This window comes from Ranitomeya imitator, chromosome 5 (assembly GCF_032444005.1).
Source record: "Ranitomeya imitator isolate aRanImi1 chromosome 5, aRanImi1.pri, whole genome shotgun sequence".
Lineage (NCBI taxonomy): Eukaryota > Metazoa > Chordata > Amphibia > Anura > Dendrobatidae > Ranitomeya > Ranitomeya imitator.
The window spans coordinates 499,090,266-499,114,196 of NC_091286.1; the positions used below are offsets into that span (position 1 = coordinate 499,090,266).

The 23,931-nt window shown below is 44.1% G+C and overlaps 1 protein-coding gene across 1 annotated transcript in view; it reads left to right on the forward strand.

Moving 5' to 3' along the window:
* The window catches only part of VEPH1 (ventricular zone expressed PH domain containing 1), an 881,348-nt gene that overhangs the window by 170,396 nt on the left and 687,021 nt on the right, over positions 1-23,931 (forward strand). Inside the window, exon 4 of the mRNA XM_069726749.1 lies at positions 1,747-1,913. Coding sequence (XP_069582850.1) covers positions 1,747-1,913 — 167 coding nt within the window. The remainder of the gene's footprint in view (positions 1-1,746; positions 1,914-23,931) is intronic.

Sequence of the window (23,931 nt, forward strand, 5' to 3'; positions counted from 1 at the left end):
TAAGCTGTCACGAGCAGGGTTATTTTATTTCTGTTTAATTATTGTATTATTGCCATCGTTGTTACTTAGGACTGTTGTGTTTGAAATTGTAGATATGTTGATGCTATATAAATAACTATAAATATTAATATTAGAAGACAGAGAAGCAGGATATAGATGGTAATTATGGCATCGATGCCGCTCACCATCTTGGTGAATTCCTCAAAGTTTTGGAGGATGGTACATACTGTATGTCTGACATCCATGTCTACTCCTGAGACCTTTTGTGTGAAGTCAGAACTGAATACCAACTGCCTTGCTGATGCTGGTAGTCAACAACTGCCCTCTTCTGCTCACAAATCCTTTCCAAAATATGCAGTGTAGAGTTCCAATGCATGGGGAGGACATCACACACCAGTCAGTGAGCCAGAAGCTGCAAGCGCTGCAGAAGCACGGCAAGGGTGGATGAAGCTCTAGCTGACTTTCTAAAGTGGGTACACAGAGCCTCGTACTTTTCCTAGCAGATCTGGCACCTCCATGTTGCTTTTCAGAAAACATTGAACAATGAGGTTAAGCACATGGGCGAGGCATGGCACGTGTGTGAGCTCGCCTCGACACAGAGCAGCCACCAGGTTCCAGCTATTGTCACACACGATCATGCCTGGCTGTAGGTTCAGCAGTGTCAGCCACAGATCTGACTGCTCTTTCAGTGTTGTCCACAACTATTCATCATTGTGCGGTTTGTCACCTAAGCATATTAGCTTCAGCACAACCTGTTGCTGCTTGCCTGAGGCAGTGTTGCAGTGCTTCCAGCTTGTGACTGATGTGTTGCTTTCGGAGATGGAGGCTGAACTCTTGCTCGAGGCACATTCTTCATCTCACATTTCCTGTTCCATCCTGGCCCGCTACACTTTGAGTTATAATCTGCAGGCTGTACTGCAAGGCATCCTGTCCCAAGACTGGTCTCCTGTAAATCGCTGTGCTTTTTTTCGCTTTTCCTTTCTCTGTTCAGTATCACGCAATCCGCTGCCTCGGTCTCTAGTCACTTTGGAGAAACCCAACCCATGTGGCTCTGTTTGAGTATTTAGACCAAAGGTCTGCTCTAGCTGCAAGCAAGGCCCTGTATGACTTCCTACAAGAAAGTCCTCTCTAATTTTGCTACTTAGCCTGCCCTCTCTGGGCTAGTCCCAACTCTTAACTCTATCCATACCTACTCATTACCTATTGCTGGGAAGAATACAACACAAACAGTAATAATGCGTACCACAATACACATTATACATCATAACAGTACTCATGTTTTCAAGGAGGAGCGCGGGCAGTAGGTCCATCTCCTTATGTGTACATTGTGGATGAGTCACTATCTTGTGTAACATAAGATATAGTTTGTATTTTTTAAGTTTTGACAGTAGAGTTCCCGATAAATGGAACTGAGTCCTCTTTCCACCAGCTGCATTTTGATAATAACTCATATGGCCAGCTGGGTACTGCGGCCAATATTGATGTTTGTTTTAACTTTTTTTTAATTCAAATCAACACTATGCACAATAAAATGTTAAGAATGTTAGTATTTATTTGCAATGTGAAATTTTTCTGCTTTCTGGAAAAAAAAATAACCAAACATTCCAGTCTTGGCGGCATATGAGTTTTCCATACACCTATTGTATTTTGTATATTTGCACAGCAAAAAGATTTATTAATTCAGAATTGATTTTAGCAGTGTTTAGTAATGTATCTCTAGTCATTGTGGATTGTCTTATTCCACAGGTAATAGCATGCTCCTTCGTGTGCTTCCATCGATTTATGAGATGCAGCCACAGCCAATACATCAATTCCTGAGAGACCTAGTTTCACAGATGCCTCATTTAGAGGAAGGAGAACAGCATCATATGCTAAGATTGTTACAAGCAATAGCAAAGGCTAAGCAACCAAAGGTAATAACTACATTAAACATTTTTTCCTGTGCATATACAGCTCTGTCAAAAATTAAGAGACCACCACATCAAAACCCTGTCATGGGCAGCCCAATCTCCAGACCTGAACCCCATTGATAACCTCTGGAATGTAATCAAGAGGATGATGGATAGTCACAAGCCATCAAACAAAGAAGAACTGCTTAAATTTTTGTGCCAGGAGCAGTGCGACAGATTGGTGAAAAACAAGCCAAGACTCCACAAAATATTGATTTCTGAGCACTTACTGAGTTAAAACATTAGTATTGTTGTTTCTAAATAAATATGAACTTGTTTTCTATGCAGTATTTGAGGTCTGAAAGCACTGGGTGTTTTTTTTCTAATTTTGACCATTTTTCTTTGTCAGAAAAAAAATGCAAAAATTATTGCTTGGAAATTCGGAGACATGTTGTCAGAAGTTTATAGAATAAAAGAACAATTTACATTTTACTCAAAAATATACCTATAAAGAGAAAAATCAGACAAACTGAACATTTTGCAGTGGTCTCTTGATTTTTGCCAGAGCTATATTATGCTTTCATAAAGAAAACGAGTAGCAAAAAGTCCTCTACTAGTCCATCTCCATCCTCCACTAATTCTAGCATAAAATTAAAAAACTAATATAGCATAAGATATATATTATATACACTGCTCAAAAAAATAAAGGGAACACTAAAATCCAACATCATAGATGTCATTGAATTAAATATTCCAGTTGTAAATCTTTATTCATTGCATAGAAGCAGTAGCGTAGCTACCAGGGGGGCAGAGGGGGCCCGCGCTCTGATGGGGCCCACCAGGAGCTATGCTACTGTAACTGTATCGGCGTGCATAGCGTGCCGATACAGTTACATTCTGTGGCAGAGCAGGGAGAATTGATCTCCCAGCACTGCCGCCCGGCCGCTATGGGGCCCCTGAGCAGGCGGGGAGCCCGGTACCTGCATTCGGAGATGACCAGGAGCAGGGAGCAGCACAGGAACCAGGAGGAAGAGAGGTGAGTATTTAGTTCATGGGGCTACATTACACTACAGAGGGTGGCTATGGGGGTGCATTATACTACAGAGGGTGGCTATGGGGATGCATTATACTACAGAGGGTGGCTATTGGGGTGCATTATACTACAGAGGGTGGCTATGGGGATGCATTATACTACAGAGGGTGGCTATGGGGGGTGCATTATGCTACAGAGGATAGCTATGGGGGTGCATTACAGTAAAAAGGATGCATATGGAGGAGGTTTACATGATAGAGGATGCCTATAGGGATGCATTACGCTATAGAGTTTGCCTATATGGGGAGTTCAGAATACTATGGAGTCTGCCTATTGGGAGTGCATTATACTATATGGAGACCTATGGGGAGTGCATTATACTATATGGAGACCTATGTGGAGTGCATTATTCTATATGGAGGCCTATGTGGAGCACATTATACTATATGGAGACCTATGGGGAGTGCATTATACTATATGGATGCCTATGGGGAGTGCATTATACTATATGGATGCCTATGGGGAGTGCATTATACAATATGGAGGTCTATGGGGCATGCATTATACTATAAGGAGGCCTATGGGGAGTGCATTATACTGTATAGAATCTGCCTATGGGGAGTGCATTGTACTATCTGGAGTTGGTGGAACTATTGGGAGTGCATTATACAATATGGAGACCTATGGGGAGTGCATTATAATATATTGAGAACTATCTGGTGTATTATACTATATGGAGGCTTTCTAGGGGGCTATCATACAGTGTGGAGATCACAGTGAGTGGGCCATCATACAACGTTGGAGCCATTAAACAGTTTGGGGGCCACTATGGGGTCAGTATATATACAGTGAGGGGGTATTGCACTGTGTATAAGAGGGCATTATACTGTGTATAGAGGAGCTGTACAGGGGGGAGACTCAGGACATTATTCAATGTAAAGTGGGCACTTATTGTTATAGGGGAATTCAGGTTACTGTGACTGTCAAAGGGGCACACAGGGCAATATTACTTTTTAGGGGACCAAATGTGGGCACTGTTTTCTAGAGCACTTGCATCCGGCATTACTATATTCTAGAGGGTTGCTTTAGAATTTAGAGGGTACAGAGAACCGCACAGCAGGGCAGTAATAGGGACACATAGGGCAGCAGCGGCTCAGCATTGGGGTATCAGCAGGATTAGGAGTTTGTGCAGGTTGGGAATAGATGGTGAAATGCTGAAAATGTGAGATGTGAAATGTGTCTTTGTTGTAATCTCTGTAGCCAAGTCCTGGCTGATGGAGCTGTCATGTCGGTCTGGGCAAGAAGGAAAAGGCGTGAAAAGTGAACGATTCCATCAGAAAGAATGTCAGCTGTAAGTCACAATCTATAACTATGCTGTGATCTCTTATATGTTCTGCAGGATTGGAATCTACCACTGACCATATGGCGGTAATATCAATATTGATCTTTATATAGAAATTTTCAGCAACAGCTCAATCATCTGCTGAGCTTCTCCTCCACTATTAGGGTGTGTCATCCAGTTATAATCACGGTTACCTGGTTAGGGGCCCACTCAAAAGCTTCGCCCCCCCCTGAACCAAAACCCTAGCTACGCCTCTGCATAGAGGAGTGTGTTGAGAACAATAAAACCTTAAAATGATCAACGTAAATCACAACTAATATCCCACCGAGGTTTGGAGTTAGAATGATGCTCAAAATCAAAGTAGAAAATGAAGTTACAGGCTGATCCAACTTCAGTGGAAATGCCTCAAGACAAGGAAATGATGCTCAGTAGTGTGTGTGGCATCCATGTGCCTGTATGATCTCCCTACAATGCCTGGGCATGCTCCTGATGAGGTGGCAGATGGTCTCCTGAGGGATCTATTCCCAGACCTGGACTAAAGCATCCGCCAACTCCTGTACAGTCTGTGGTGCAATGTGACGTTGGTGGATGGTGCCAGATATGATGTCCCAGATGTGTTCAATCAGATTCAGGTCTGGGGAATGGGCGGGCCAGTCCATAGCTTCAATGCCTTCATCTTGCAGGAACTGCTGACACACTCCAGCCACATGAGGTCTGGCATTATCCTGCATTAGGAGGAACCCAGGGCCAACCGCACCAGCATATGGTCTCACAAGGGGTCTGAGGATCTCATCTCAGTACCTAATGGCAACCAGGCTACCTCTGGCGAGCACATAGAGGGTTGTGCGGCCCTCCAAAGAAATGCCACCCCACACCATTACTGACCCACTGCAAAACTGGTTATGCTGAAGGATGTTGCAGGCAGCAGATCTCTCTCCATGGCGTCTCCAGACTCTGTCACATGTGCTCAGTGTGAACCTGCTTTCATCTGTGAAGAGCACAGGGCGCCAGTGATGAATTTGCTAATCCTGGTGTTCTGTGGCAAATGCCAAGCATCCTGCGTGGTGTTGGGCTGTGAGCACAACCCCCATCTGTGGACATTGGGCACTTAGACCATCCTCATGGAGTCGATTTCTAACCGTTTGTGTAGACACATGCACATTTGTGGCCTCCTGGTAGCACCTCTAGCCTCTGGACACTACTCTGACAGACACAGCAAACCTTCTTTCCGCAGCTCGCATTGATGTGGCATCCTGGATGAGCTGCACTACCTGAGCCACTTGTGTGGGTTGTAGAGTCTGTCTCATGCTTTCACGATTGTGAATGCACAACCAACATTCAAAAGTGACCAATGCATCAGCCAGAAAGCATTGGTACTGAGATGTGGTCTGTGGTCCCCACCTGCAGAACCACTCCTTTATTGAGAGTGTCTTGATAATTGTCAATAATTTCCATCTGTTGTCTATTCCATTTGCACAACAGCATGTGAAATTGATTGTCAGTGTTGCTTTCTAAGTGGACAGTTTGATTTCACAGACGTTTGATTTACTTGGAGTTATATTCTGTTGTTTAAGTGTTCCCTTTATTTTTTTGAGCAGTGTATATCCACACATAGGAGCAAAGAGTCAATACAACACATGGTCAAGAGAAAGTCTGTCAGCTTTTGTTGTGGGCGCTTCTTGCAGATTATTGAAATACCTGCCCAGTACTTTTACATATTTTCACCAGTATGAAAATAAGTTAATATCCCCTGCATACTGCAGTGTTATTGTATACAACTTGCTGTCTAGCAAACAATATTTACAAAAACATATTATGGTATATTGTTTCTGGTAAAAACAATTCTTAGTGTAGAATTCCAGTCTCTAAAATGGTTATGTGCAAAATAATAGCAATTCAACATATCTAATTAATTACTGTTTTAGCAGAAAAGATCATACAGCATGGGAAAAAAATAATGACTAAGAAGGCGAGTATTGGGCAATCAACAAATCAACAGTCAAAACATGCGTGCTGCTAATTGTAATTAACTAATTTAATGAAAGAGGGGTGTTCTAATTAATGGCAGTGTGAAGTTCAATTAGTTAGGCCATTCTTTATGTGAAGAAACAAGTGTCAATTATTTGGCAGCAAATGTTGTACTTACTGGTTTTAGCTCTTGAGTAAAATGGATTGTTCCAGGCATTGTACTGAAGGGGAAAGAACTTTGATCAAGAAGTCGATTAGAGTTGGGAAAATATATAAAGAAGTTCAGAAAAATAATTTGGTTTAAAATGCAAACAGAACCCGTAACACATGGTAGGAAAAGAAATACTTCTATCTGCATAAATCATAGAACCACAAGAACAGTAAAGAAGCATCAATGTTCAGCTCCAAGGAGATCAAAGAAGATCTTCAGTTATCTGTGAGTTCTGCAACCATCAGAAAACACTTCTGTTAAGCCAAACTATTTGCAAGAAACCCTTGTAAAGTACCATTGCTGAAAAAAAAGTATTGAAAAGGTGCCAAAAAACACAATGACTGGCCTAGAGAGAAGAAGCGCAACATTCTATGGAAAGATGGATTTTTCTTATTCAGTCAGACAGTTTGTGAGACGATCCAAAAACACTGAATTCAAGTCACAGTACACTGTGAAGACTGTAAAACGCGGAGGTGCAAGCATAATGGCTTGGCAATGCTTCTCATACTATGAATTTGGACTCATTTATCGCCTACCAGGCACCATGGACAAGTTTGAATATATCAAAATACTAGAAGAGATCGTGTTGCCGTGTGCTGAAGAAGAAATGCCCTTGAAATGGATGTTTCAGCAGGACAACAACCTCATACACAACAGCAAACGGGCAACAAACTGGCTCCGGAACAACAAGATTGATGTTACAAACTGGCCAGACCTCAACCCAATCGAGAATTTGTGGAGTGACATAAAAAATGCTGTTTTTGATTCAAAATCTATTTATTCTGCAGCAGGACAACATAGAGCCAATGTCCTTAAGAAATATCTTCAGCATATAGAAGAACAAGGAATCCTTGAAGTGATGATATGACTTTCACAGATCCCTTATTTCAACATCATTGATTGGGTCTGGGATTACAAGAAGAGACAGAAGGATTTACATAAGCCTACATCTACAGAAGACCTGTAGTTTGTTCTCTAAGATGTCTGGAACAACTTCCCTACTGACATCCTTAAAAAACTGTATGCAAGTGTACCTAAAAAATTTATACAGATATAACCCCTTAACGACTGCCAATACGCCTTTTCACGGCAGCAATTAAGGGTACTTAAAAAAGTGGAAAAAGTGTGTAGCGCCCCCAAGAATCAGAAATTCTCCGGGGTCTCACCTAACCGGGATAGCTGAGACCCCAGAGAACATGATTTGGGTCAGTTTTTACCTACCCTGATGTACCTAACCCCAACACACCCCAGCAACCGCAAAAAAAGTCAGACTTTCCATTTAATTTCTCTATCCTCTGATGTGATCGCACATCATAGGAGGGAGAAATAGGGTCCCCCGGCCCCCCCATGGCCCCCCTTGTACCTCTGGAGTCCAGGAATCACCCCGTGATGTCCCCCAGCATCTTCTTCTGGGAGAAAACGGCTAGCATATTCGCAGTGCGCCTGCCGAGATCTGCCGGCCGGCACCCGGCAACACTAGGAAAATTTTCCTATTGGTTCATTTTGATCACTGTGATAGACACTATCACAGTGATAAAAAAAAATAGTAAATTAAACCCCTTTTTATCACCCCCATAGATAGGGAAAAATAATTAAATAAAAAAAAATAATTTATATCCATTTTTCCATTAGGGTTAGATTTGGGCTAAAGTGAGTTGGGCTAAAGTTAGGGCTAGGGTTAGTGTTAGGGCTAGGATTAGGGATAGGGTTAGGATTGGGATTAGGGTTTAGGGTATGTTCGGGTTAGGCTTGTGGTTAGGGTTATGGTTAGGGTTGGGATTAGGGTTAGGGCTGTGTTGGGGTTAGGTTTGTGGCCAGGGTTATGGTTAGGGTTGGGATTAGGGTAAGATGTGTTTTGATTAGGGTTGTGGATAGGGTTGGGATTACGGTTAGGAGTGTGTTGTGGTTAGGGTTGGAATTAGGGTTAGGGGTGTGTTGGGGTTAGGGTTGTGGTTAAGGTTGGGATTAGGGTTAGGTGGGTGTTGGGGTTAGGGTTAGAGTTAGAATTGGGGGGTTTCCACTGTTTTGGTACATCAGGTGGTCTCAAAATGCGACATGATGCCATCATTGAGTCCAGCCAATTAGCTGGACGATGGAAAACTAATATGCTGTTGTTAATCCAAGTGAAGAGACGGATTAACCTAATAATGCTATATGAAAAAATCGAGACTACTAAGTCTGACACTATTGATACTTTCCAGAGCACATGGGATCCTTGGATCCAAGCACAGAATGAGCACGACCTTTCTAGAGCAAAGCCTCTAGCCATATAGCACACAGATATACCTATACTTATTGATAACCTTAATTTTTGGTTCATATAGTCTGATAACTCACGTCAACTTAACTCTCATCACTAACACTCAATGTTTTTGGTCCTCTCCTTTTTTTTCTCCTCCTTCCCCCTCTATTAATCTGTATATAATTAAGTTAAAATTGTTATATATTGAATATATACAACTATGAAAATATTATCAAGAATATTGTATTTTTCTGCTTCTTAATCTGTTATATATTTCCTCCTGCGAGGGGATCCTTGAATTTTATGATCTATGATTCCTATGTTTAATGATATTTTCTGAAGTAAAAAAACTGTTGAAACTAAAAAGTCAAATGGTGCTCCCTCCCTTCTGAGCCATGACATGCACCCAAACAGTGGCTTTCCCCACACATGGGGTATTGACATATTCAGGAGAAATTGCACAACAAATTTTGTGGTCCATTTCCTCCTGATACCCTTGTAGAAAAATTAAAAAAAATAGATCCAAATTAAATTTTTTGTGAAAAAAGTAAAATGTTCATTTTTTCCTTCCACATTGCTTTAGTTGTCGTGAACCACCTGAAGGGTTAATATACTTCATGAATGTGGTTTTGAGCACCTTGAGGGGTGCAGTTTTTACAATGTTGTCACTTTTGGGTATTTTCTGTTATATTAACCTCCCAAAGTCCCTTCAAATGTGAGGTGGTCATTAAAAAAATGGTTTTGCAAATTTTGTTGGAAAAATGAGAAATCGCTGGTCAAATTTTAACCCTTATAACATCCTGTTAGGGCTGGCGGAACGCACCGAGTAAACATAGAGCTGGCATAGGTGCGTTCGCAGCCCGGGGTCCACAGTGCAGGAGTGGAACCTGCTGCTAGTAAATAGCGGCACTACAGTATATGGCGGTACTACGCCTGAATAGACACGGGTTTCATCACCCGGTCTGTATAGGAGCAAACTCTGTTGCTTCACAGAGCCGCCGAAATTAAAAGTAACGCTGTGCTCTGTTAACCTCACAGAGTACAGAAGCTCACTAACGGAGCAGATAGCATACAGTGGTCATACGGTCAGCAACAGCACTCAAACTTCTCCTCTCCGGAGGTGCCGGAATTCTAGTGACTATACGCCAGCCCTAAATTCACACACACAAACTCCTCTCCGTAGGTGCTGGAATTCTAGTGGCTTACAGCCGACCCTGAGCACATGCTGACACAGACCACAAAGTAGCAAAGCTCATACACTCTTGAACATAAGTTAATACTATGGCTGTGCGACCATGCAAACCTTTTATAGAGGAAGTACTCCAGGACCTTCCTGGTGGTCAAATAGGAAGTGCTACAGGACGTGAGCATGTGACCCCCGACCTCCAATGAGAGGTCGTCCCGTGGGCATGCTCAGTAGAGGAAAAGCAGGACTTAGTCCCAGGAGCATCTGCTCGCCGAATAATAGTGCTGGCTGCAATGGCTGAGCCTGGAAGATCAGCAGTAACCAAGCGCACAGTATCTGCCCGAGCCAGACGCTGGGACCGATGGAGATGGTTCGAGACCCACCTTGTGCAGCGGCGTGAACTCGACACCTAACATTACCCCCCTCTTAGGGCCCCCCTCCTTGGGCCTCGCTACACTTGAAGGCAGCAATGAGCTGCGGCGCCCGAATGTGCTCAGCAGGCTCCCAGGACCTGTCCTCTGGGCCATAGTCCTTCCAATCCACCAAATAAAATTTTTTGCCACATACCACCTTACACCGCAAGATAGCTTTCACCTCATAATTATCCGTAGATGAACCCGATGTCCCGGCAGATGACTCAGAAAGCCGGGACATGTGAACGGACTTTTGAAGAGACACATGAAATGTGTCGGTGATACCTAGGCATGGAGGAAAGGCCAGATGGTGGACCACAGGGTTAACCTGTTCCAGGACCTTGAAGGGACCCAAGTAGCTTGGTGCAAACTTAGTGGACTCAACTCGCAGCCTGATGTTACGGGCGGAGAGCCACAATAAATTGCCAGGAGCAAGGGTCGGAGCTGGGCGCCGATGAGCATTGGCGGAGGACCTCATTCTCTCCTTGGAAGCCCGGATGGCATCCTGAGTGCGGTCTCAAATGTCACGTGCCTCAACAGCCCTGTCTGCCACCCTGGAATCGGCGGAAGACACAGGCATGGGCACAGGAACCAGCGGATGTCGGCTGCAGTTAAGGCGGAATGGGGTCTGTCCAGTGGAGCCGGCTACAGCGTTGTTTAGCGCAAACTCCACCCACGGTAGCAAGGATGCCCAGTCATCCTGCCTAGCAGAAACAAAATGTCACAGATATGTGACCAGGGTCTGGTTGGCCCTCTCTACCAATCCATTCATCTTGGGATGGTATGCTGAAGAGAGATTCAGCTTGATGCTGAGTATGAGTAAACGACAGAGCTCTCTCCAGAACCAAGACGCAAAATGGGGACCCCGGTCACTGACAATTTTGTCCGGCATACCGTGTAGGTGGAAAATGTGTTTAATAAAAATGCTGCCAAGGCCCGTTCAGAAGGTAGCCGTGGAAGAGGCACCAAGTGCACCATTTTGGAAAAATGGTCGGTGATTACCCAAATAATAGTGCAGCCACGGGACTTGGGTAAGCCCACCACAAAGTCCATCCCGACCATCTCCCAGGGCCTGTCCGCCACTGGCAGGGGGTAAAGTAATCCAGCTGGCCGTTGTGAAGGAGACTTATTCTTGGCGCAGGACACACATGCCCTAATATAGTCTCCAACGTCACGGGCCATATGCGGCCACCAGTACGTCCTCGCCAGAAGCTCAGATGTCCTTTTGGTCCCAAAGTGTCTACCCACCCTGGACGAGTGAGCCCAAGAAAGAACCTCCGGTTGCAAATTTGATGGCACAAAAGTCTTGCCCGGGGGCACAGACTCTTGCGAAACCAGGGCTATGGTCCTCAGGCTCTCAGAAGGGACAATAAGCCGAGGTTCCTTCTCCGCTGATGATACTATGGAGCAGGAGAGGTCGTCGGCACGGATGTTCTTCTCCCCAGAAAGATAATGGAGAGTGAAGTGGAAATGGGAGAAGAACAAGGACCATCTAGCCTGGCGACAATTTAGCCACTGGGCAGTCTGCAAGTAAACCAAATTTTTGTGGTCGGTGTAGAATTGGAAGGGAAAACAAGCCCCCTCAAGGAGGTGTCTCCACTCCGAGAAGGCCAACTTCATAGCTAGCAGCTCCCTATCCCCGATGGAATAATTCCTCTCCGCCGGTGTGAAGGTCTTAGAGAAAAAAAGCAAGGATGCTTCCAACCTTGAGCATCCTTTTGGAATAGGACTGCTCCAGCACCGACAGATGAGGCATCCACCTCCATTATGAAATGTTTATCTACTTCGGGGCGATGTAGAATAGGAACGCTGGCAAAGTGGGACTTAATAGAGAGGAAGGCCTTGGAGACCTCCTCTGACCACAATTTGGGATTTGCTCCCTTTTTGGTGAGGGCAACCAAGGGAGCTACCAAAGTTGAGAAGTGGGGAATGAACTGGCGATAGCAATTAATGAACCCCATAAAGCGCTGCAGCGCTTTAAGAGAATGAGGTTCCTGCCAGTCCATCACAGCCTGTAGCTTGGCAGGATCCATAGCCAATCCCTGGGCGGAGATGAAATAGCCAAGGAAAGGCAAGGACTCCTGCTCACACACTTCTCCAACTTGGTGTAGAGGGAGTTTGCCCATAGGAGGTTGAAGACTTTGCAAACATCTCTCCAGTGGGAGTCTATATCTGGAGAGTAGATGAGAATATCATCCAGATAGACTACATACGATGTGGAGAGCATATCCCGGAAGTTATAATTTACAAAGTCTTGTCTTGCAGGGGCATTACAGAGCCAGAAGGGCATCACCAGGTATTCATAGTGGCTGTCCCTGGTGTTCAATGCCATCTTCCATTTGTCCCCCTCACGGATGTGAATCAGGTTGTAAGCACCCTGAAGATCAAGTTTAGTAAATACCCTCGCTCCCCACAACCTATCAAATAGCTCTGATATCAGAGGCAGAGGGTATTTGTTCTTAACGATGATGGTGTTAAGACCCCTGTAATCAATGCATGGACATAGTTCTCCGTTCTTCTTCTGCACAAAGAAGAACCCAGCCCCTCCAGGTGACACTGACTTCCTAATGAATGCTCTTGTCAGATTCTCCTGGATGTATTGGGACATCGCCTCTGTCTCCGGGAAAGAGAGGGGATAGACTCGACCCCAGGGAGGCTCTGCACCTGGTAAGAGGTCAATAGGACAGTCATAGGAGCGGTGGGGCGGAAGGGTCTCTGCAGCCCTCTTGGAGAATACGTCCGCATAGGGCCAATAGTGTTTGGGGAGAGAGGAAAGATCTGCGGGTACTTCAGTAGTAGCAACCTGAACACACTCCCTCAGACATCTGCCCTCACAAGATTCACTCCATCCCAAAATTCTCCCTGAGGACCACTCTATATGAGGGGAGTGGTAACATAACCAGGGTATCCCTAGGAGAATCTCATCTATTCCCTTGGGATTGACAAGAAGGGAAATAATCTCCTGATGGGATGGAGACATAGATAAAGAAAATGGGATGGTCTGGTGTGTTATTTGTGAAGGAAGGGTCGACCCATTCACCACTCGTACAGTCACAACCTTGGCAAGCATCACCATGAGTATTGCGTGGCGTAGGGCGAAGGCTGAGGACATAAAAATCCCCTCCGCCCCAGAATCCACACAAAGCTCGACTGTAAGAATGGATGGGCCGATGGTAATTGTACCCTTGAAGGACAGTTTGGAGGAAAACATTGCCGTGTCTAGTGTACCTCCTCCTACAACCACTAGACGCTGACGTTTTCCCGACCGCTGGGAACACATGGAGGCAAGATGTCCTGAATGCCAGCAAACATGACAGACCTTGAGTGCATGAGAAGTCCGGGACTTAGATCCTGCTCGTGACACCTCCATGGCCTCATATGACTCGGACGCCCGGACCGAAGATTCCAGAGGTTTGCCGAAGGTGGGAGCCAGCCGAAACCTCTGCCTACACTTTGCTCACTCTAACCTCCACTCTTTAAAATGGAGGTTAATGCGAGTTGATACAGCTATTAGCTCCTCCAGTGTTGCGGGAATCTCCCTGGTGGCCAAAGTGTCCTTCACATGGTCAGCCAGCCCCCTCCAAAATATAGCGATGAGAGCTTTATCCGGCCACTCCAGCTCAGATGCTAAAGTCTGGAAGTGGATGGCAAAATGGCTGACCATGGATGAACCCTGGGTCAATGGCAGCAGTTGGAGCGCCGTATCATGGGTGACTCGAGGTCCTAGAAAGACCTGGTTCAGAGTGCTCAGGAACAGTGGAGCAATCTGCACCACATGATCATCGTGCTCCCACAGCGGCATAGCTCAATCCAACGCCCTGTCTGACAGAAGTCATATAATGAATCCCACCTTTGCCCGCTCTGTGGCAAAACGTGCTGCCTGGAGCTCGAGGTGTATTGTGCACTGGCTCATGAATCCCCTACATGTCTTGCAATCACCAGAGTATTTATCAGGCAGCGGAAGGTGGGATAAGGTCAGAACAGGGGTGGCAGTGGACAAACTTGCTGCAGCCAGGCTAGCAGCCTGAACCACTACTGCGGTAATATCCACAGCTGAGGTTGCACGCTCGAGAGCAGCCAACCTGCCCTCCAGCTGCTGAATGAACCACTGCAGTCTCTGTTCATCCACCATTTCTAGCCAGACCCTGGTGCTAGTATTATGTTAGGGCTGGCGGAACGCACCGAGTATATATAGAGCTGGTATAGGTGCATTCTCAGCCCGGGGTCCACCGTGCTGGAGTGGAACCTGCTGCTAGTAAATGGCGGCACTATATGGCGGTACTACACCTGAATAGACATGGGTTCTGTCACCCAGTCTGTATAGGAGCGAATTCTGTTGCTTCACAGAGTCACTGGGATTAAAGGTAACGCTATGCTCTGTTAACCTCACAGAAGACAGAAGCTCACTAACGGAGCAGGTAGCATACAGTGGACTTACGGTCAGCAACAGCACTCAAACAACTCCTCTCTGGAGGTGCCGGAATTCTAGTGGCTATACGCCTGCCCTAGATTCATACAAACAAACTCCTCTCCGGAGGTGCCGGAATTCTAGTGGCTATACACCAGCCCTAAATTCACACACACAAACTCCTCTCCGGAGGTGCTGGAATTCTAGTGGCTTACAGCCGACCCAGAGCAAATGCTGACACAGACCACAAAGTAGCAAAGCTCATACACTCATGAACATAAGTTGATACTAGCGCATGGCTGTGCGGCCATGTGAACCTTTTATAGAGGAAGCACTCCAGGACCTTCCTAGTGGTCCAATAGGATGTCCTACAGGACCTGAGCATGTGACCTCCGACCTCCAATGAGAGGTCGTCCCTTGGGCATGCTCAGTAGCGGAAAAGCAGGACTTAGTCGCAGGAGCATCTGCTCGCTGCAGAACAGTGCTGGCTACAATGGCTGAGCCTGGAAGATCAGCAGTAACCAAGCGCACAGTATCTGCCTGAGCCAGATGCTGGGACCGACGTCGCCTCTGAGCAGGCTCCACTGCGTCTGAAGAAGAATGGGAGACGGTTCGAGACTCCCCCTGTGCAGCGGTGGGAACTCGACACCTAACACATCCTAACAAAAAAAAAAATTTGTTTCCAAAATTGTGCTGATGTAAAGTAGACATGTGGGAAATCCTCTTTATTAAGTATTTTGTGTGACATATCACTGTGATTTAATGGCGTAAAAATTCTAATTTTGAAAAACTGGAAAATTTTCAAAATTTTTGCCATATTTCCATTTTTTCATAAATAAAAGCAAATCATATCAAATAAATGTTACCACTAACATGAAGTACTATATGTCATGAATAAACATTCTCAGAATCAGTGAGATCCGTTGAAGCATTCCAGAGTTACAACCACATAAAGTGACAGTGTTCAGAATTGTAAAAATTGGCTTGGTCATTAAGTTGCAAATTGGCTCCATCACTAAGGGGTTAAAGGCAAATACTGGTCACACCAAAAAGTGATTTAATTTAGATTTCTCTTTTGTTCATTCATTTAGCATTTTGTTAATTAATAAAAATAAAGTATTAACACTTCTATTATTGAAAGCATTCTTGCTTTGCAGAATTTTTCCCACACCCGCCTAAAACTTTTGCACAGTACTGAATATATGTTTGGTTTTGATTTTATTGTCTTTGTGTATACCTTATACAAGCTGTGTTCTTTCTATTAGTGAAGCACTGTATGAATGACGCACAGAACTTTTTGCGGATGACTGGAATTGAAATAACAGTATTATTTGCATAATAATTATTTGATATTTCATAATGAATGCCATTCTATAATATGTGAACTTGATCTCCTGCTTTAATTGTGTGTTTGATAGGTGGTCGTACTTGAGAGTGTATTATTTTTGTAATTCATAGTTACAATTACAGTTTCCAGCAGCTGTCTATTATCGTCATCCTCATACTTAAAATCAACAGATAGGTTCAATTACTCTTTCACTCTTTCAGTCTTAATTCAGCTTAGCAGAATATTAATATAAAAAATTGACTGAAATAGAGTGTTTATGTAATATTCACAACCTACCTGGAATCCCCTTTAGCTTTATTAAAATTTCTTTATATAAAGAAATAATTTGTAAATTACATTCAGAATCATATATCTTTCTGTTTTTTTTTTTTTCATTTTGCGTTCAGCGAAAATAAGTTGAAACAGCAGCTCGGTGGCTTTGCAGCACTGGAATTCTAGGTTCGAATTCCACCAAGGACAACATCTGCAAAGAGTTTCTATGTTCTCCCCATGTTTGCTTGGGTTTACTCCAAAAACATACTGATAGAGAAGTTAGATTGTGAGCCGCAATAGGCTGCAAATAATGTCTGTAAAGTTATGCAGAATATGTTTGTGCCAGAGGCGTAGGTAGGGTTTTGGTTCAGGGGGGGCAAAGCTTTTGAGTGGGCACCTAACCAGGTAACCTTGATTACAACAGGGTGACGCACCTTAATAGTGGAGGAGAACCTCAGCAGATGACAGTGATGTTGCTGAAAATATTCTCTATACAAAGAGCAACAGTGATATTATCGCCATATAGTCAGTCGTAGATACCAGCCCTGCAGAACATATAACAGATCAAAGTACAGTTACAGATGGCGACTTACCGCTGACGTTCTTTCTGATGGAATCGTTCACTTTTCCGGTAATTTCCATCTGGCCCAGTCTGACACAACTTCTTCCAACCAGGACTCGTCTGCAGAGATTACAACAAAGACACATTTCACTTCTCATATTTTCATCACATCACCATCTATTCCCAACCTGCACAAACTCCTCATCCTACTGGTACCCCAATGCTGCTGCAGTTTGTGGCCCTGTTACTGCACCTGCTGTGTGGTTCTCTGTGCCCTCTAAATTCTAAAGCAACTCTCTAGAATATAATAATGCCGGGTGCAAGTGCCCTAGAAAACTATTTTGCTCCCTAGAAAGCAATATTGCCCTGTGTGCCCCCTTGATAGTCACAGTAACCTGTGTTCCCAACAATAAGTGCCCACTTTACATTGAATAATGTCCCGAGTATCCCTCTTGTACAGCTTCCCTATGCACAGCATGATGCTTTCTTATACATAACATGATGACTCCTCACTGTAATGTACCCCCACACAGTATACTGACCCCTTAGTAGCCCCCCAAACTGCTTGCTGGCCCCAACACTGTGTGATGGCCCCTTCACTGTAATCACTACACTGTATGATGGCCCCCTAGATAGCCTCCATATAGTATAATGTGCCAGATAGTCCTCAATATTGTATAATACATTCCCCATAGGCCTGTATAGTATAATGGATAATAGAGTTGTAACTCGCATTTTACATACAGGGAAAATAAATTATGCAATGATGTAAATATAAACTACACAAGGAAGTACCCCATGTATGTATATCGAGGACTATATAGGGACAGCTGCGAACCTACCAGTTATCCTAATCACCACAAAAAATGCAGAAAAATCCCATAAAAATATAAACTTTATTAATATACAATAAAAAAGTGTACCAGAACAGATACAGAGGACACAAGTATGGAGACAAAGGAACTCAAGTGATAATACATAAAACAGAGGGCCCAAGATCCCACCCATAGCCAAAGCATACCGTACTCCAATAATAAAGGATATTAATCCATAAGTATGGAGGAAGGAGCCAGTCTGTGGCTCCGAAACGCGCGTCGGGGTGGGCTCTGGGTCCCCCGTTGCCAGGCATACCAGGTAATGTGTGTCACTCTGCCCTGCTACATTGTTGTTGTCTAGTTGGATATCGGGTTATGGTACCAGCATTATAATTTTATATATTTCTCTGCCCATACTTATGGATTGATATCCTTTATTATTGGAGTACGGTATGCTTTGGCTATGGGTGGGATCTTGGGCCCTCTGTTTTATGTATTATCACTTGAGTTCCTTTGTCTCCATACTTGTGTCCTCTGTATCTGTTCTGGTACACTTTTTTATTGTATATTAATAAAGTTTATATTTTTATGGGATTTTTCTGCATTTTTTGTGGTGATTAGGATAACTGTATAGTATAATGCATTCCCCATAGACCTGCATAGTATAATGCACTCCCTACAGGCTTGAATAGTATAATTCACTCTCTATAGGCCTGCATAATATAATGCACTTCCCATAGACCTGCATAGTATAATCCACTCCCCATAGGCCTGTAAAGTATAATGCTCTCCCAATAGGCCTGTATAGTATAATGCATTCCCCATAGGCCTGTATAGTATAATGCACTCCCCATAGGCCTGTATAGTATTATGCACTCCCCATAGGCCTGTATAGTATAATGCACTCCCTATAGGCCTGTATAGTATAATGCACCCTCATTAGGCAGCCAGTACAGTATAGTGTACCCTCATAGGCAGCCAGAACAGTATAATGCACCCCCATTAGGTAGCCTGCATAGTATAATGCCACCCCATAGGCAGTCAGTACAGTATAATGCACCCCCATTAGGCAGCCTGCATAGTATGATGCACTCCCATGGGCAGCCAGTACAATTTAATGCACCCCCATTAGGCAGTCTGTATAGGATAATTCACCCCCATTAGGCAGCATGTAGAGTATAATGCATCCCTCCCTATTAGGCAGTCAGTACAGTATAATGCACCCCCATTAGGCAGCCAGTACAGTATAATGCACCCGATTAAAAAAAATCCAATACTCACCTTTCATTCTCCTTGTTTCTGCGGTGCTCTGAGTGCCTGCTTATCTCCAGACAGCAGGCGCCAAGTACCGACGTCATCATGACCCCCTGTCAGTGTCGGCATCGGTGACGTCAGACGCTGACAGAAGGATGATGGGAGATTGAGCGTAACGCTCCCTCTCTCATCAATACGGTCAGCTTTATCGGCATCCAGCCGATACAGCTGATCTCGCGATGACAGGTGGGGGGCCTACTGCTGGAATCGGGCCCCCCACTGCCTCCTCAGGGGCCCTATAGTGGCCAGGATGCAGAGCAGGGAGGTCGTGTCTCCCTGCTCTGCCGCAGAATGTAACTTTCGCCGCGCTGTGCTCGCCAATACAGTTACATAGCGTAGCTCCGGGTGGGCCCCCTCAGAGCGTGGGGCCCGGGGCCACTGCCCCCTCTGCCCTCCGGTAGCTACACTACTGATTTCTGTTATACAGTACAAGTAAGCATAATAAATTAACAAAAACTGTATCGTGTGGAAATATCTTGGTGAACAATTTGGAAAATGTGGACATTTTTCTGCTCTATTATTATTATTATTATTATTATTTATTTATATAGCACCATTAAGCCCCGAGGGTGGTTTGCACGTTAATGACCGGGCCAATTTTTACAATTCTGACCACTGTCCCTTTATGAGATTATAACTCTGGAACGCTTCAACGGATATTGGCGATTCTGACATTGTTTTCTCGTGACGTATTGTACTTCATGTTAGTGGTAAAATTTATTCGATATAACTTGCGTTTATTTGAGAAAAAAATGGAAATTTGGCAAAAATTTTGAAAATTTCGCAATTTTCCAACTTTGAATTTTGATACCCTTAAATCACAGAGATATGTCATGCAAAATACTTAATAAGTAACATTGCCCACATGTCTACTTTACATCAGCACAATTTTGGAACCAAAATTTTTTTTTGTTAGGGAGTTATAAGGGTTAAAAGTTGACCAGCAATTTCTCATTTCTACAACACCATTTTTTTTTAGGGACCACATCTCATTTGAAGTCATTTTGAGGGGTCTATATGATAGAAAATACCCAAGTGTGACACCATTCTAAAAACTGCACCCCTCAAGGTGCTCAAAACCACATTCAAGAAGTTTATTAACCCTTCAGGTGTTTTACAGGAATTTTTGGAATGTTTAAATAAAAATGAACATTTAACTTTTTTTCACACAAAATTTATTTCAGCTCCAATTTGTTTTATTTTACCAAGGGTAACAGGAGAAAATGGACCCTGAAAGTTGTTGTACAATTTGTCCTGAGTACGTTGATACCCCATATGTGGGGATAAACCACTGTTTGGGCGCATGGCAGAGCTCGGAAAGAAAGGAGCGCCATTTGACTTTTCAATGCAAAATTGACTGGAATTGAGATGGGACGCCATGTTGCGTTTGGAGAGCCCCTGATGTGCCTAAACATTGAAACCCCCCACAAGTGACACCATTTTGGAAAGTAGACCCCTTGAGGAACTTATCTAGATGTGTGGTGAGCACTTTGACCCACCAAGTGCTTCATAGAAGTTTATAATGCAGAGCCGTAAAAATAAAAAATCATATTTTTTCACAAAAATGATCTTTTTGCCCCCAATTTTTTATTTTCCCAAAGGTAAGAGAAGAAATTAGACCACAAAAGTTGTTGTGCAATTTGTCCTGAGTACGCTGATACCCCATATGTGGGTGTAAACTATTGTTTGGGCACATGGGAGAGCTCAGAAGGTAAGGAGCGCCATTTGACTTTTCAATGCAAAATTGACTGGAATTGAGATAGGACGCCATGTTGCTTTTGGAGAGCCCCTGATGTGCCTAAACATTGAAACCCCCCACAAGTGACACCATTTTGGAAAGTAGACCCCTTGAGGAACTTATCTAGATGTGTGGTGAGCACTTTGACCCAACAAGTGCTTCATAAAAGTTTATAATGCAGAGCCGTAAAAATAAAAAATCATATTTTTTCACAAAAATTATCTTTTTGCCCCCAATTTTTTATTTTCCCAAGGGTAAGAGAAGAAATTAGACCACAAAAGTTGTTGTGCAATTTGTCCTGAGTACGATGATACCCCATATGTGGGTGCAAACCATTGTTTGGGCGCATGGCAGAGCTCAGAAGGGAAGGAGCGCCATTTGACTTTTCAATACAAAATTGACTGGAATTGAGATGGGACGCCATGTTGCGTTTGGAGAGCCCCTGATGTGCCTAAATATTGAAACCACCCACAAGTGACACCATTTTGGAAAATAGACCCCCTAAGGAACTTATCTAGATGTGTTGTGAGAACTTTGAACCCATAAGTGTTTCACTACAGTTTATAACGCAGAGCCGTGAAAATAAAAATTATTTTTTTTCACAAAAATGATATTTTAGCCCCCAGTTTTGTATTTCCACAAGGGTAACAGGATAAATTGGACCCCAAAAGTTGTTGTCCAATTTGTCCTGAGTATGCTGATACCCCATATGTGGGGGGGAAGCACTGTTTGGGCGCATGGCAGAGCTCGGAAGGGAAGGAGCGCCATTTTGAATACAGACTTAGATGGATTGGTCTGCAGGCGTCACGTTGCATTTGCAGAGCCCCTGATGTACCCAAACAGTAGAAACCCCCCACAAGTGACCCCATATTGGAAACTAGACCCCCCAAGGAACTTATCTAGATGTGTTGTGAGAACTTTGAACCCCCAAGTGTTTCACTGCAGTTTACAACGCAGAGCCGCGAAAATAAAAAAATCTTATTTTTCCCACAAAAATGATTTTTAGCCCCCCACATTTTTATTTTCCCAAAGATAACAAGAGAACTTGCACCCAAAAAGTTGTTGTCCAATTTGTCCTGAGTACGCTGATACCCCATATGTTGGGGTAAACCCCTGTTTGGGCGCACCGGAGAGCTCGGAAAGGAAGGAGCACTGTTTTACTTTTTCAACGCAGAATTGGCTGGAATTGAGATCAGACGCCATGTCGCGTTTGGAGAGCCCCTGATGTGTTGTGAATTCTGTGGTCAAGCTCCCTCCTGTGGTCATGAGTGGTACTTCGGCTGGTTCTGTCTATGAGCTTCCTCTGGTGGATGTGAGTGGGGCTGCGGCTTCTGAGTTTCCTTCCTCAGGTGACAAGGTTAAGTCGTTAGGTGCTGCTCCATTTAACTCCACTTAGTTCTTTGTTCCTGGCCTCCAGTCAATGTTCCAGTATTGGTCTTGCTTTCTCCTGGATCGTTCTTGTGGCCTGTCTGCCCTGCATAAGCTAAGTTTTGCTTGTGTTACTTTTGTTTGCTATATTTTCTGTCCAGCTTGCTATACTGGATTTTCTTGCTTGCTGGAAGCTCTGAGACGCAGAGGGAGCACCTCCATACCGTTAGTCGGTGAGGAGGGTCTTTTTGCCCCCTCTGCGTGGTTGTTTGTAGGTTTTTATGCTGACCGCAAAGCTATGTTTCCTATCCTCGGTCTGTTCAGTAAGTCGGGCCTCACTTTGCTAAAATCTATTTCATCTCTGTGTTTGTATTTTCATCTTAACTCACAGTCATTATATGTGGGGGGCTGCCTTTTCCTTTGGGGAATTTCTCTGAGGCAAGGTAGGCTTATTTTTCTATCTTCAGGGCTAGCTAGTTTCTCAGGCTGTGCCGAGTTGCATAGGGAGCATTAGGCGCAATCCACGGCTACCTCTAGTGTGGTATGATAGGATTAGGGATTGCGGTCAGCAGAGTTCCCACGTCTCAGAGCTCGTCCTATGTTAGTAACTATCAGGTCACTTTGTGTGCTCTTAACCACTAGGTCAATTGTGGTTCTGAATCACCTGTTCATAACAGTACTGGAGGCCCCAAGTACTAATGCTTCTCAATAGAGGGAAAAGAGAAGTTCTGAGACCATTTTTTTTTCTCTGTACTGTGTTTTGTCTTTCTTTTCCCCTAGACATTTGGGTGGTTCAGGACACAGGTGTAGTGATGAACATTAAAGATCTGTCTTCTTGTGTGGATCATCTCACTGCAAGAGTACAAAATATTCAAGACTTTGTGGTTCAGAATTCTATGTTAGAGCCAAGAATTCCTATTCCTGATATGTTTTCTGGAGATAGAGCTAAGTTTCTGAGTTTTAAGAATAATTGTAAAGTGTTTCTGGCTTTGAAACCCCGCTCCTCTGGTGACCCAGTTCAACAAGTTAAGATCATTATTTCTTTATTACGTGGCGACCCTCAAGACTGGGCATTTTCCCTTGCGCCATGAGATCCTGCATTATGTAATATTGATGCGTTTTTTCTGGCGCTCGGATTGCTGTATGATGAACCTAATTCAGTGGATCAGGCAGAGAAAAATTTGCTGGCTCTGTCTCAGGGTCAGGATGAGGTAGAGATATATTGTCAGAAGTTTAGGAAGTGGTCTGTGCTCACTCAATGGAATGAATGTGCGCTGGCAGCTATTTTCAGAAAAGGTCTCTCTGAAGCCCTTAAGGATGTCATGGTGGGATTTCCTATGCCTGCTGGTCTGAATGAGTCTATGTCTTTGGCCATTCAGATCGGTCGACGCTTGCGTGAGCGTAAAACTGTGCACCATTTGGCGGTATTATCTGAGCATGGACCTGAGCCTATGCAGTGCGATAAGACTTTGACCAGAGCTGAACGGCAAGAACACAGACGTCAGAATGGGCTGTGTTTTTACTGTGGTGATTCCACTCATGCTATCTCCGATTGTCCTAAGCGCACTAAGCGGTTCGCTAGGTCTGCCACCATTGGTACGGTACAGTCGAAATTTCTTTTGTCCGTTACTTTGATCTGCTCTTTGTCATCCTATTCTGTCATGGCATTTGTGGATTCAGGCGCTGCCCTGAATTTGATGGACTTGGAGTATGCTAGGCGCTGTGGGTTTTTCTTGGAGCCCTTGCAGTATCCTATTCCATTGAGAGGAATTGATGCTACGCCTTTGGCCAAGAATAAGCCTCAGTACTGGACCCAGCTGACCATGTGCATGGCTCCTGCGC